The sequence below is a fragment of the Zonotrichia albicollis genome, chromosome 2 (genome assembly GCF_047830755.1).
Source record: "Zonotrichia albicollis isolate bZonAlb1 chromosome 2, bZonAlb1.hap1, whole genome shotgun sequence".
Classification (NCBI taxonomy): Eukaryota; Metazoa; Chordata; class Aves; order Passeriformes; family Passerellidae; genus Zonotrichia; species Zonotrichia albicollis.
The window spans coordinates 29,490,810-29,505,433 of record NC_133820.1 but is presented as its reverse complement, the minus strand read 5'-3'; the positions used below and the strand labels follow the sequence as shown (position 1 = coordinate 29,505,433).

Genomic DNA, 14,624 nt, shown 5'->3' with positions numbered 1-14,624 from the left:
GTCTGGGGCTGTTTGGGGCCCCGGCCTTCCCCTTCCTTTCACGGCCCTCTTGTTCCATGTTTCCTTTCAGCAGCGGCAGGATAAGGGGGCGCTGATAAGCGAGACCCGGCGGCGTTTCGAGGCGGAGTACCTGCCAGGTGAGCGGGGGGCGCAGGGGCTGTCCGCTGTCACTTTCCTCTCGGGGCTGCGGGTGTCCTGCTTTCTCAGGTCTGGGAACGTCTGTGTCTGTTACAGAATCCACTGGGTCGGAAGAGGCCTCCGAGGTGTTCGAGGCCAACCTGTGACTGAGCACCTGTCAGCCAGCCCACGGCCCTGGGTGCCACATCCAGTCTGTCCTTAAACACCTCCAGGGACCGGGACTCTGCCACCTCCCCAGGCAGCCCATGCGAATATCTGATCGCTCTTTGTGTTAAGAATTTCTTCCTAATATCCAACCTGAACTTGCCCTGGTGCTCGCAGTTAGGGTGCCTGAATCCATGGAAGGGTGTGATGCTCAGCAGGTTTCTGTGCTGGCTCTCGGTGCTCTGTCTGCTGGGTCACTGTGTTGGGCAAAGCTCTTGGTCCCTTTCTCTTGCAGGGCATTTGGTTGGCTGGAGAGCATGGCCTGGGACATTGCTGTGCTTGGTGTTCTCTGGACATAAAACGTGTCAGGGAGGGGGAGCGGAGGCATCCTGACATCACCGAGTCTGTCAAAGGAAGAGTTGTTTTTCTGGAGTAACTTGCACTTGAGTTTCATGCAGGCCATAATTAAGGTCATGCTGCATGTCCAACTCGGTTCTTAAGTGCAGGTGCATTTGAATTTGTAAATGAAGGCCAGGAGATGCTGGGGATGCCTAGGGGAGAGGGAGGACTGGGGAAAGCCTAGAGTGGTTCCCTTTTTCTCAAGGTTGATTTGCATTGCTTATGTTGGAGGAATGTAGAGCATGCAAGCAATTGTAGTGAACAGTATGTTTAATTGTGACTATCTAGAGACTTTTTACTAAAAACATGCTTCTATGCAAGCTTTAGTGCAAATACAGTAAAAGTCTCCTAGTTGTGTTGGCTGCATCTCCTTTAATATGTACCTTAGTTCTGCAAACAAACGCCTTGCTTTGATGTTTCTGATCAGAACTATTGAGGTTACCCTGCTGTCTATCACTTTTATGTAAGGGTTATGTGCTTCTTCATTGTAGTGGGCTGGAACACGCTTTTGGAAAACTTTGGAGGTCTTGAGGGTGGTTCAGCTTTCTCTCATATGGTTGCTCTGCTAACTTTCATAAAGGAGACTACTTTGGCCTTGGTTAGACATGGCCTTTATTTCTGATGACAAAATTTGTTAGAAAGTCTTGAAGTAGAGAGAGCTTATTTTACCATTTGATATTTCAAAGTAAATAAAGATATCTTTGTAAAACTCAGGCTTGAATGAGTGGAGGCTCATCTTAAAGTCTAAATTTTTGTGTCTCTTAATGGTTTCAATTAGTGTTTTCATATGGTAGGTGATTCAACTTCCTTTGTATTCTATTATCCCAGAGTCACACTCATAAATAATTATTTCAGAAAGCCTAGGGCTGCTCTGGGACAGTAATTGTGGAAAAGGGGTATTATTCTTTCAGTTGATCTGCTGCTTAAAATCTTGGAATTCCACAATTTCTCTAGTTGCAATGATGTCTCTGTTGGGCTGGTTGATACAGCCATTAAATAACTGAATACTGTTGCAAGGTAAGCTGTAATCCTATTTGCAGAATTTTGAGCACTATTTCTCAGTAAGCCCATTTTTGGGTCATGGTTTTAGGCTCTTGGCCCTTCCAACAAAATAGGATTAAGACTTTTTTGAGTTTGTGTTGTTAAGATTTTGCCACAAACTTAGGAATGCTACAAGCAAGTTAATGTTCTCATGACCACAATCAAGAGGGAAAACCACAGGATTTTAATTTTGTACTGGTCTATCAGCCTTTACTGTGTGTGTTCTAAAACATTTTTTTATGCTGCTTAATCAAAGGGATGTGGGGCTGCATGTGTGCAGATACCCTCAAACCTGTGACTTTGGGGTGTAAAGGTGCAAATGATTGCTTCATACCCAGGAATTTTAGTCTGCTTTCAAAACTAAGGGCACTCTCAGGCTGCACTGAGAAGCTGATCCTTCCTGTGAAGTTTAGTGTGGTCATAGAATTGTGGGCCTATACAGAGCAAACTTTATTCTGTTTACAGGTGATCTGCAGCTGTTAAAGTTGGAGAAAAGTTTTCAAGCAGGTTTTTGGTTTTGGTGTTTTTTGTTGTTGGTGGTTTTTTTTCTGGAGGTTGCAGCTGCTGCTGTTTTGTTTTCCCTCTGGGGAAAACAATGTAACTGGTTATTCTAGAAACACAGTAATTCTGATCATCAAAGATGAAGTGATTCTTCCATATTCTGTAACTCACAGTTACTAGCTTCCCTCCTGCCCCTCCTCATGCAGGAAGATTGGGTAGTGGTCACAATGTTGTGATGGCCTTTACAGTAATGTTTACTTCTGTTAGGAAATTAAAACCTAGAGGGTCCTTGGAATCTTACTTTTTCATTGAAATTATTTATTGGCAGAATACAATTTTTAGATTAAAGTAGAACCTGCAAAAATATATAGGTGTGTCAGGGAAGTCTAATATTCCAACATATATTAATATTATAATAGGCTGTGGTCTTGGTAATTTTCAAGGTTAGGTGGGAAAAGTTCAGTTCAGCAACTGGAAGCACCATAAATCTATGTTTTTGAATTATACAGTTGTTTCATTTATGTGACCAAATAAGAAGATGCTTTTGATAGCCAGACACAGTGTGAAAGTGTCAGAGAACCTTACTGGCTCATTTTCCCAAAATTTGTAGAACTTTCTTGCTGAAGTTTTTCAGCTAATTTGGCCATTGAAGTGTTCTAGGAGGAAAGCTTGGCCACTCTTGGATCTTACCTACAAAACAGTATTTATTATTAACTGAAATCTTATGGTGTTTTTTTCCTCTTCAGTTAACTTTCTAGCTGGATTCTGAAAACAACTTCAGTTCTTGTGAGGAATGTATGTCCCAATAATGGAAGCCTTGTATTTAAAAGGTTTATCTCCAGTAGTGCCCTGTTAGCCCAATAGACTGGCAAACACTGTCTGATGTGGTGGGCAGACTGCACTTTGTCTTCTCTGGTTTTGGGCCTAATTTTTGTTTTGCCTGTTTAGATTCTTTGTGAGAGTTGGTGATGTAAATGATTTTACTGGTGAAAGGAACAATGGAAACACAAGGTTTTTTTTTCTAGCACTGACTGGCACTAACATTGTTTTCTAGCAAACAAGCATGTCTTTTTCTATAGTGAATTTCCATTCCTTAGCGGATTTCTAAAATTAGCTTTTATTTCTGGGCTATTACTTTCTATTTTAATGTTACAGTGGAAATTATTTACAATCAAGTCTTTGATTTTTTTCAGTAAACTAGTTTTGTTCATAGTTTGTTTTGTATATTAACTGTTTCTAATTGTCTGTTATTTCCTGGCCCTCCCCACTTACATCCTTTTCCTTTCTCCTTGAGGCAAATCTTAATTTTCAAAAAAGATTTTGCAAGAGAGATTTCCCATCCTTCCGGTGCCAAGGATTAAATTTCACCATGACCTTCTTTAAGCCAGTAGCAAAGGTGTTTTGTTAATCATATGAGCTGATTGCAAATAAATTTTTAGACATATGGGACACTCTTAAAAATCAGTGATAAGACTATTGTAGAAGACTCTTAAAGTAATGTTTTGGATACCTGCATGTGTTTTTATGCTCTGAAAAGTCTGTTTCCCCTGGTTCTTAGCTTTCAGGCTGAGACTGGTGGAAGGATAGATGGGAATCATACTTTCATAAAAGGCTCTGTAACATTAATGATTGAGCTTTTTATTGAAAGCAGTCTTTATTGTCACTGACAGTGTTCAGCTTTGCTAAAATTTTATTTCACTTTGTGAATGCAGATATTTTATTTGTCTATTGCTGCTTGAGATTATTGAAATGATTTCTTATTGGATAGAAATAGTGTTCAGTTTGTTCTTTGTCTCTGTCCCTTTTTGGCTACTGACCTTCTTAAATTGTTTCTAGTCTTGCTGATTTTCTCATGTAGCAGCTGAAGGCACATATCTGAATTGTTACAGAACTTAGTTTAATGTTGGCATCAACAGCCAATTAAAATGGGTTTCCTCTTTGTAGCCAAAGTCAGAGAAATGATTGTGACCATTTTAAACTAAGAATTCTTGGCTGGAGTCGCTTTAAGACAGTAGTTAAATTGAGTTTCTTTGTGTAATGTATCACTTGACATACTTTTCTAAGTTGTTTTTTTTCTCCGCTTTGTACAATAAAGGTTTTGGGTTTGTTCTCTATTAAAAGATATGCAGTTGCTGTTCCTACTTAGCTTTATGTATGGCTTGTTCTGTTAACACTACTTTTCTAGATAAGGGCTTTTTCTGAAGGGGGAGGTCATGCAGGTTTTTAATTCTGAACTTCTCTGTATTAATTTCAGGTGTGATTCAGCTGTGCTGCCTGGTTTTGAGTCCTGTAGTTGTTCTGTATTCCTGCTGAATATTCTCAAGTTTGTATTATTTTTCTTAAAGCATAAACACTAGAAGAAAACACAGCAGCACAGCACTGTTCTCATGGTAATCACAGAACAGGTCAAGTTGGAAGGAGCCATAGTGGCTTGTCTGGTCCAGCCTGTTCCAGCAGGGTCATCCTGGAGCACAGGGCACAGGTTTGCATGCAGACAGTCCTTGGATGACTCCACACCCTCTCTGGGCAATCTGTTGCAGGGCTCAGTCCCACACCACAAAGACGTTCTCCCTCAAACTCAGGAGGAACTTCCTGAGCATCAGTCTTTGCCATTGCCTCTTGCCCTGTTTCTGGGCAGCCCTGAGAAGAGCCTGGGCCCGTCCTCTGCCACCTCCCTGCAGATGCTGCAGACATTGATGAGGTCTCCTCTCAGCCATCTCTTCTCAAGGCTGAACAGGCCCAGCTCTCTCAGCCTGTTCTTGTTAGAGAGGTGCTCCAGTCCCTTAATCTTCTTTGCACCCCTCCACTGGACCTGCTCCAGGGGCTCCTGACATGGAAATTTGATGGCATTGAAAAAAAAGTAACAAAGAAAAGGGATTTTACAATTTGTGCCTCAGAAAACTTAATGGAATCTTCTAGTGAAAGTATTGCAGTGAAATCTGCATGCATTTAGTTTTGTGTCATTCTGCAGTTGTTTTCAGAGGTGTTCTCTGGTGTTACAGAAGATTCTTTATGTTGAAACACAGTAATTAAGTGGTAGAGTTTCAGTGTGCTCATGGAAAGGACAGAAGTCCTCACTAAAACAAAAAAAGGGAGGGCAAGTAATAAGTTGCTGTTCAAACAGCTTTTGTCTTCTTCCAGTCTTTTGTCTTGACCTCAAGTGCCCAATGAGAAAATGACAGTGACTTTAACCAACTATTGTCAAAATAAGGTTAAATGCCTGGTCAATTTTGTTCACTCAAATTTTCCTGAAGAGCTTTCAGCTAAAGGAATAAAGAGGGTTAATAATGGCTACATCTCCTTGCTACTGTCACTCCCTTATGTGGAATTTAGAATTTGGCAGATTATGTTTTTTCTTGATTTTTTTTGGATCTGAGTCTTGCTTAGTTTCTGCACTTTCCTGAGTCAATGGAAAAGTATTGCAGCATCCCAGTTTTGCCTCTTCCATGGCTGTGGAACTATTCTAGGATACAGAAAGGTTGGAGTGACTGGGCTGAGGGAGCAACCAGGTTTCCAAGCCTCTGGACTGTGAAATGTTACACAAAAGTCTGGCACTGCTACTACACAGTTGTTTTCAGTAGCCCTTTCTGAACAGAAATATCTGATAGTGCTGTTCCTTGTGTTGCCTTTGGGGGTGAGTGCTGTGTGCTCCAAATACCTCCCAAAATTCTGTTTGTTATGGACTCAGTTACAGAGATGTCTCTCTTCCTGAGCTGAGGGTGACTAAACTTAGTGTCCTAGTGGCAGTCCTGCAAGTGTGAAGAAGCAAGCACCTAATTCTCCTTTGAGAAAAGCATCAGTTTATGGTTACAGGTATCTAAATGGGTAGGCTTGGAGACTGTCTGAGGTAAGTTACTTCAGATTATAGTTCCACCTGAATTTCCATATGGGTGCTCCTCAAATATTGTTTCTTTTTTGGCCTCTTAGTTGTTGTGCCGGATGTATTTAATTTTTTTTTTTTGAGAATCCCAAAGGTCTTATTTTATTTCAACTTATTCTCATTCAACTCCAGAAGTTTCTAATAATGCAGTAACTGCACCCAAGTGTTCCATGAATGATTTAAAATTAGAAACATTCTGATTATTTCACAGTATATTTTGAAAATGAATTTCCAGATGTCTGTAGAATTATGTGGCATGTACAGATTTGAAGAGGCATTCCTCTTCTGAGCTGACACGTTTTCAGTCACTGGGTTCTTGGAAGGGCTCCATCAATTTTATATCACTCTGCTTTTTGTGTGTGACGTAAACCACCTTTGCTTTGTATTCACATTGGCATTCTAAATTTTACTTATTTTGTGGCAAGAATTGGATCAAGCAGATAAAAGTCATACAGTATTCAGTACTCAGTACTGTTGTTCTGTCAGTCTCAAGCTAACCTGATTCAAATACTGGCATTCTGCAAGTGCTTGTAGAACTTGAATAGTTGTTTCCCCTGGTTTTAGGGTATATTGTAGCATATATGTAAATTCAGATTACGTGTGTCTTGCTGAGAACTTAGTTACAGAAGAGAGGGAAAGATGCTTTTTCAACTATCCTAATCACTGAATGCAGCTTGCTTTCCATTGATGTTGGAAGTTCAGATTAAACATTTTCTCTGTTTCTCTTTCATTTCCTTAAAATACTCACAAAGTTAAAAGTCCATGTTCTTAAAAATATTCTCTAAGTTCAGAGTTTGAGAAAACTTGTTAGTGGCTGAGAAATGTTTTCTGATGTTTGTTCCATGTAATAGTATGTCAATGTTTTTAAATTACAGTTTGATACAAGGTGCACGATTCTCTCATTTTTAGTTGGGCTCTCAGACAGATACTGAAAGCAAAGAGAGCCTCAAAAAGTGTTGGGAAATGCTATCCTGTTAGTTTTTACCTGGTGGTGGGTTTTCTCTTTAATTACAGAGTACCCTAATCCCTTATTTATATAAGATACACATGGGACTGATCTCTGCAAAGTACTTGGCTGATAAACTGCAGTCAGTCATAGCTGGAAGCCAGTGTGTATTAATTAAACCGAGGTGAAGTAGTTAACTTAAAACTAAGTACTGCTAACTTCTCTCAGACAAAGCTTCCTAAATCACTGGGAGAATTACAAATTTCAAATGAGCAGTTGAGACTACGAAATTTCACTCCCAGGATTTTTGCAGTTCATGTGTGGTTCCTCTAGAGGCACAGAGAAGTTAAACACTTCAGTTTGGTGCTGAGTGATCACTTCACTGGGCTCAGAATATAGGAAATCTGCTGTCCAGTGCAAGTATGGAAATGATGAGAAAAGGAACTTCAATAGTTAAAAAGATTTCAGTGGATTAGAGGCTCTTAGGCAGAGGAGAAAGTAGGAGACTAAGATTAAGGAAAGTGGGATTAAAATCTAGGGTTATCTAAGTAACAAAGCAAAGTAGTGGAATGTGGGATTAAGGGAGGGAGAAATCTGAAGCCTAATGAAGAAGGGAACATGGTAGGTGATGTGTGTGATGTGTGTCAGATGTGAAGAATTGCATTGGAGAGTGCAACTACAATTAAGTGAATGGACACATTTAAATTGATATACTCTTGCAGTTATATTGACAAAATTATAACAGAAAACAGTATAAATGGAAAGACAAGTAAAATAGATCATGTTTTTGCATGTAGGCCAGTAAAACAACAAATATTAGCAGAATTTAGTGGTGTCTTTTTCTTAACCCCTTCTTCAGTTGTCTGACTGTGAAAAACTCACTGCCAAGCCATTCCATCACAGTTCTAGATAGTTGTAAATGGCTCTTAAAGCAGTTTGTTATTGATAGAGGAACAGTTCTTTCCAGTATGTGAAAATTAAACCTCTTTTATTAACAGTCTTTTTCCATGGTAATCATGAATTTAAGTGAATAGTTTAAGAGCTTATGTTTTTTTTATTATCTAGCAGAGATGTGTATCAGTGTCTGTTGCTTTTTGAAGCCTGTTTCTATTATGGGCTCTTGATTTGCATTCTATTTTTACCAATTTCTCAGACAGAGGATCATTGATTTAAAAAACAGGCTTTTGTTAAAGTGTATCTACAGTAGAAATAGGTCCATTTAGCATTTGTTTTACTTTCCTGTTTAAAACTAAAAAAAAACTCAGAGCGGCAGTAAGTCTTGTTTCATCTGAAGTACTTCCAAAAGCATGTATGCCTCTTATCATGTTGCTGATGTGATACAAGAAGCCTTGGGGGCTTTTGTGCTACTCTGGAATTGTAGTTTTTCTTGGGTAGGGTAACAATTTATAACAAGTGTAAACTGTAATTTTTTTTAAATTAAAACAATTTTGTGTAATGCAATAATGTATAGTGCGCGCTCAAACCCAAGAATTTTATATTTGTTGTCAGACATTTTATTTCTAATTTGCTGATACCTATAAGTTTGAGAACTGAAGCATGTACTGGTGATGTTTAGTATATACATTCATTAGTACACAGATTCTAATAATTGCACACAACTGGTTTTAGAAAAATTACACCTGTCCCAAATGCACCTTGTTTTTGTTGCATACGGATCACAGAAATTATTTTTCTAGTAAGAGTTATTAGTGAGAATATTTTTCTAATGAGTTATGTTGTAGTGTCCCCAAATATCGTTGCAGCAGATAAATGGTTTTCATTAATTTATCATGCTGTGTTTTGCTTCCTAAAATTTGAAACTGCAAGAGAAATCTTATGTACCAAATAGATGCTTATAGACATAAACTTAACAAATCTCTGCATGCTTCTGAAGCAAATGCTATAGACACTAACTTATTTATTTCCTAGATAAATCAGATAAATATGATTCTAGAGATGTGGAGAGACTTCAGCAAGATGATAAATGGGTTGAGAACTACTTGATTTGGCGCCATGATGTTGTGGATGATACGTTAAAGATGATTGATGAAAGCTTTCAGTGGAGGAAAGAATACACAGTTAATGGTAAGCTATGCTATACAAGGGTTTTGAAGGTGGTGTGTGTTGCTTTTCTCTTGAACTACCACTGACCTCTATATGTGCTTTCATTAAGAACCTCTCAAAGGTTTGCAAGTACCATGGAGAGCTGAGCAAGAACTTTCAAAAAAAGAAAAAAGGAGAAATAGTATTGCTTTTTATGTTGACCAGTAGTGTCTCAGTTTTGTTGTGGTTCCATGTGCATTGAAAGGGTGTTTAAGGGGAAGGAAGGAAGGCAGCTATCTCTTGCTTTGTCTCTTTGCATCATAGAGCTCTAAAAAAAAAGCAGATAACAAAAAGCCTCACAACAAACAGAGCTGTGTTGTTCATTGTAATAGCACTGGTCTGGTACGTTAAATAAAAAATATCATTTTTGTGCTGTGAAAATATTTTGAAGGTGAGCTCTATATACAGGACTTCACACTCTGAAGGATAGAGCATGGTGGGGAGGCTTCAGATAGAAAAAAAATAAACATTTGAAGCATTTTTTTCTGTTGATTTTTTTTCCTCAATTATTCTTACTTCATAAATAGATTCTACTCTGTAGCAAGAGAACAAGATACTGAGAAAATTTGAAATCTTTACTATTTGCATTAGTCTAATAAAGGCCTTGGAAAGTGGCTTATAAAGATGTTTTTGGGGGTTTTGCTAGACTTTTCCATTTTAGTGACTTCTGTTAAGTTACAATGTGATTATTAATGATTACTTGATTACTGAAATAATATTTCATTTGGTTTTGCAGACTTATCAGAATCTGTCCTTCCAAAATGGTTATTTGAAATTGGTGCTCTCTTTCTGCATGGATATGATAAAGAGGGCTATAAGTTATGTAAGTTATACAAAATAGACTATTTTCAGCCTTTGATTATTGTTTTGTTTCCAGCATTTTATCATCTTGAAAAATTAGCATTTTAAGAACAGACGTAGGTGTATATTGGCTATTATTTTTCATTAAAAAGGTAACTGAGTTATAAAGTTTTTATTTATTATAGAATCCACTGATTTGGAAGGGACCCAGCGGGGTGATGGAGTCCAGCTCTGGACCCTGCACAGAGCAGCCTCAGATTCACACCATGGGCCTGACTCTGACAGGCTTGGTGATGTGACCACTGTCTCAAACAAGAATATAACAGTTTAATGTATGTTCTGTGTTTGAATGGGGGTTTTTCTTCACCTTGAAATACAGTCTAGCTAACATGCTATATTTAAAAACATTTGTTTCTTTACATGAAACATGGAGAAGAAATCTGGTTTTTACTACAGCTTTCCAAGTTTCAGGGAGAAGACTATTGAGGACATCTGAAGTTATTTTCAGGCTTGTCTAACTTTTATACAATAAAAGTAGTAAAAATGAAAGCAACTCTTCACAATACTGCCCTGAATATTTGTTTTCTCACTTATTGTATAATCACTAACTTGGTTTCAGACATTTTTATGAAATCTTTTAATTTGAATTATGCCTGTGGGTTTCTTGGGGTTTTTTTCCCCCATGGAAAAAAAAGTGTCTGTATGACTCATTTTTTTATTCCAGAAGAATATATACTAGGCTTTCATTTCTACAATGTTGCTCACCTCCTGGAATTTTTCATTTTATTTTAGGAAGATATGTTGCTTTTTATATAATTCTTAATGCATGTATGAGTTGTTTTTCAAAACACATCAACTGCAGGAAACTGTAGGAAGAAACCTGTAGGAAACCTAAGAAGAAAAGGAAACATTAATTTTACAGCCATACTTAGAATATGTGCTGAACATAGTATTGTCTGAAGACCATGTGGTTTAATTTTAAATTGTGAAATACTAATCTAGGTAAATAGTCTTTAAATACACAAAAAATGTTTTTCCACTTTATTTTTTCTTCTGAGGTATAATTCTTGTATTTTCAATTTCTAAAAAATTATAGTAAAAAAGTGAGAAATGTGGGATATGTGAAGAGGTGTGCAGTTTTTCTGGCTGTTCAGTGGTCACAAAATCAGGAAAAATATTCAATACTAACTCAGAGGTTTTAATACATTTCAGTGCATCCTCTGGAGTTATTTGGATGTTGTTTTCTGTTTGCTTGGATCTTTCCTTCAACTTTTGTGTGTGTTTTTGTCCAAGTTTGGTTCAAAGTGAAGCATCATGCAAGATATCCTAAACAACAACTTGACAAAAAGAAACTGGTGGCTTTTTGGTTAGAACACTATGCCAAGAGAGATCATGGAAAGCCCTTGACAGTGGTATTTGATATGGCTGAAACTGGAATCAGTCACATAGTAAGTATTTTTACTGTCTCTTCTTGATTGCTTTTGGAATTATTTAACCTGTGTTACAAGAAAAAAGGAAGTCACTGTGCAGTCATGGACACATAAATAACAGTCATTGAGATAAGTGATATGGTAGAGCTTTTTCCCATGACACAAGCAGTTTCCAAAGTCTTTTGTTACATATTAAATTTTGTCTGCTGCAGCATGCTGAAAACTTACTTTTAGTTTAGTGGCTGGGCTAGTTTAGATTGCAAGGTTGAGATCTTGCCTATCAGTACATATTTATGGATTTAATCTAATAACTAAAATTCTCACAGATTGTCTGTAGGTTAAAAAATAAATGGTATTTCTATAGAATAATTACATTTTTCTTACCAGAGTGCCATGCTGTCCTGTTATTACAGGAATGGCTGAAATTTGCGTCTTTGTGCTTTTTTTGTCTGGTGGTAGGTGGTATAGTAAGAATTAATGTAAGCAAAGAAACCCCATCCCCAAACCCAGCTCCAGAAGGTTGTCTATATCTGGCATGGGCAAGATTATTCATGTTGCATTGGGGCCTTTCAGCTGTGCAGTACAGGACCACCAGCTTATGGGGAGGCAATTTGACAAATAAATGGGATGTGATTCTGTTTTGCAAGGTTGATGCTCTTACCTGTACAGTGAGAGCTGTCTGTTCATGCTCCTAAAGATAATACTGGAACCAAAGTTTTACATAGCAGGAGTAAAGGATTGTAATAATTTCCTTGATGCAAAAGGCTAATTTGATTTGGGCTTTATGGATTATATCCTGAAGCAGCTTACTTCTTTGAGACTCCCAGAGACAAAATCTCAGCAAGTGCTGTCTGTAACTGTCCCACTGTACAGTCTTGCTTTGTAGTTAGTATGTTTATCACAGAACAGGAATATTTTTAATGGCTATTTGTAGCCATGTGGAGTGATTGATGAATCTATCCTAAAGGAAAAAGAACTTGAATTTCTGAGTTCTCTTCCAGAGCTTTCCACATTTGTTTGTTCTGTTGCTATGGACGTCTACTATATCACTTTTATCACTGGTATGCAGGAGATAATTCTGATAGCTAATGGCTTCTTGCACCAGTTCAGGTAACTAGAATAGATGCAATTATTGAATAGTCTGTGAAATCTGCAGTTCTACTTGCAGACTTTCATCAAAAGAATGGATCTATATCCCTCTGCTATCTGATAGTACTGTTTTTGGATAGGCAGCAGAATAGAGAGCAGCATCCTGATTAATGGAGATTCTAATCATTCTAATCTATCGTTGTTTGTTCTGTTAAATGAAAGATATTGCATTTGGTACAAGCAACAGACAGTTGAGATGAATGCTTCTATTAGAGGCCACCTTCTGCCTGTAAAGATGTCAAGTTAGTTTCTAGTTGCTGAAGCCACTTAAAAAGCTTTCAGGTTGTGGGTGATCCCTTTACACAGTGTTATTTTTTGGGGGCTTTTTTCACTCTGTCCAAAAATGTTTTGGTAGTGTGTTTACATCACCCTAGGAGCTCCTTCCCCATTGTTACTGGCTGAGGCTTTGGATCCTCAGCCAGAAACACTCTGTACTGTTTCTGAAAGTAGTAGTAGTAGTGGTCATGTCTGTTTAAAGGACTGGGAAGAGTACTCATGGTAGGCTTCCCACCTGAGTACCTTATTGTGGCAAGGTATCTCTTGCTTTATTTCTATACCTGTTTCATAAAAACCCTTTCTTGCTGTGTAATGCAATTCCATTATAGCTGGATTTTGCAAAGGAGACTGACTGTACTATTTCTTTACAGTTGCTCATTGGATAGAAGCATCCTGAAAATGCGTGGTATAGAAGCAGCTCTTTTGAGCACTGCCTCTGCCCACAGTTTCACTGCATGCCACCAACTAATACTAAACCTAAAAATTCTCCTCAAAGGAAACCTATTTTTTTTTGCTTTGGAAATATTATACTACTGCAATCAGTATTTTCAACAGTATGTAGGATAATTACTGAAGGGAAATTTCAGTATATTGAGTATTCTTCCATCTGTCAAACTTTTCTAGTGCTAAAGGTTTCTTTTTCCTGTATCCTTCCTGCACATCTTAGATGCTGTTGGTACTCTGCAGTAGTGTAGATCTCTTAGTTATTGCAGTGATCAGAGGTCTATTGACTACTTTCCGTGATTATAAGGGGAAATATGACCACAATCCTGCAGCAGTTTAATGGAGGAAAAAGCCTTGCATTGTGTTTTGAGGATATTTGTAGTGTATGTAAAATTTGATCATAGTTGACTACAAAATATCTATCTTGTGCTTTTTACTAAATGCCTTAACTAAGCCTGCACTTTTTAATGTTTTGGCTTGCTTTGCATTTATGCTGTGATTTTTTTAAAATTTTATTTTATTTTTTATTTAGGACTTGGATTTTGTCCGGTTTATTGTCAATTGCTTTACAGATTATTACCCAAACTTCCTCAGTAAGTATTGTATAATAAGTATTAAGCATTGTAGAATGGTGTAACAAGAGCATTTCATAATATGATAGAATATGGGGAAAATAAGGGTTTTTTTCATGTGCTTTCTGGGGTAACTTCATGAAACATTAATGTTATAGTGTTAGGATATTTGTGTCCTTAAATCAAAACTTTGTCCTTTCACAAAACTTTGTTTTGTGAATAAACTTTACTTTCGTCAAAAATCAGCTGTCTGTTTGTGAAGTAATAATGTTTATTACTAAGTAATAGTTCTTACTATGTTTATACCTAGTAAGAACTATTGTAAGTTCATAAGAGAAAAGAATTGACCTTTGCTTGTTTTCCTTTGCTTGTTACTTGTGTAGAAGATTTACAAACTTTGATAGTTTGTATCCTTTAGGAGCCTTGAGTGGTCAAAGAATGAATGGCTCTAGACATTTATGGGGAGCAATGGTTTATTCTGAAAATGAAAATGGTGTATTCTGAAAATTATTTATTTTCAGAATGCCTGAAAAGGCATTTTTGTGTGCATACTTAGAAAACTCTGCATACTTACCTGCTAGATTTTTGATGCATAGGCAAACACTGCATAGTTTATGCTAGTTCATCTTAAATATGTTGTAAATTTTAGGTGAAAATGGCTGTGAATGTTGAACTTCCATACAGCAACTGCTTAAACTCTGAATATTAAATTTTGGCTTGCTGATCAAAGTTCAAAGCTTTGATCAAATATCAAACTTAAAGGCAAGTGCAGCATTGCTTTTGACATTCCAGAGGAAAAA

The 14,624-nt window shown here is 37.5% G+C and overlaps 1 protein-coding gene across 2 annotated transcripts in view; it reads left to right on the top strand.

Moving 5' to 3' along the window:
- The window catches only part of MOSPD2 (motile sperm domain containing 2), a 32,610-nt gene that overhangs the window by 285 nt on the left and 17,701 nt on the right, over positions 1–14,624 (top strand). The window contains exons 2-6 of one of the 2 annotated variants that reach the window (XM_014270420.3): positions 71–137; positions 8,979–9,134; positions 9,889–9,975; positions 11,247–11,401; positions 13,785–13,845. In XM_014270420.3, the coding sequence (XP_014125895.2) occupies positions 71–137; positions 8,979–9,134; positions 9,889–9,975; positions 11,247–11,401; positions 13,785–13,845 (526 nt within the window). The remainder of the gene's footprint in view (positions 1–70; positions 138–8,978; positions 9,135–9,888; positions 9,976–11,246; positions 11,402–13,784; positions 13,846–14,624) is intronic. The other variant, XM_005491781.4, reaches the window with a different exon arrangement.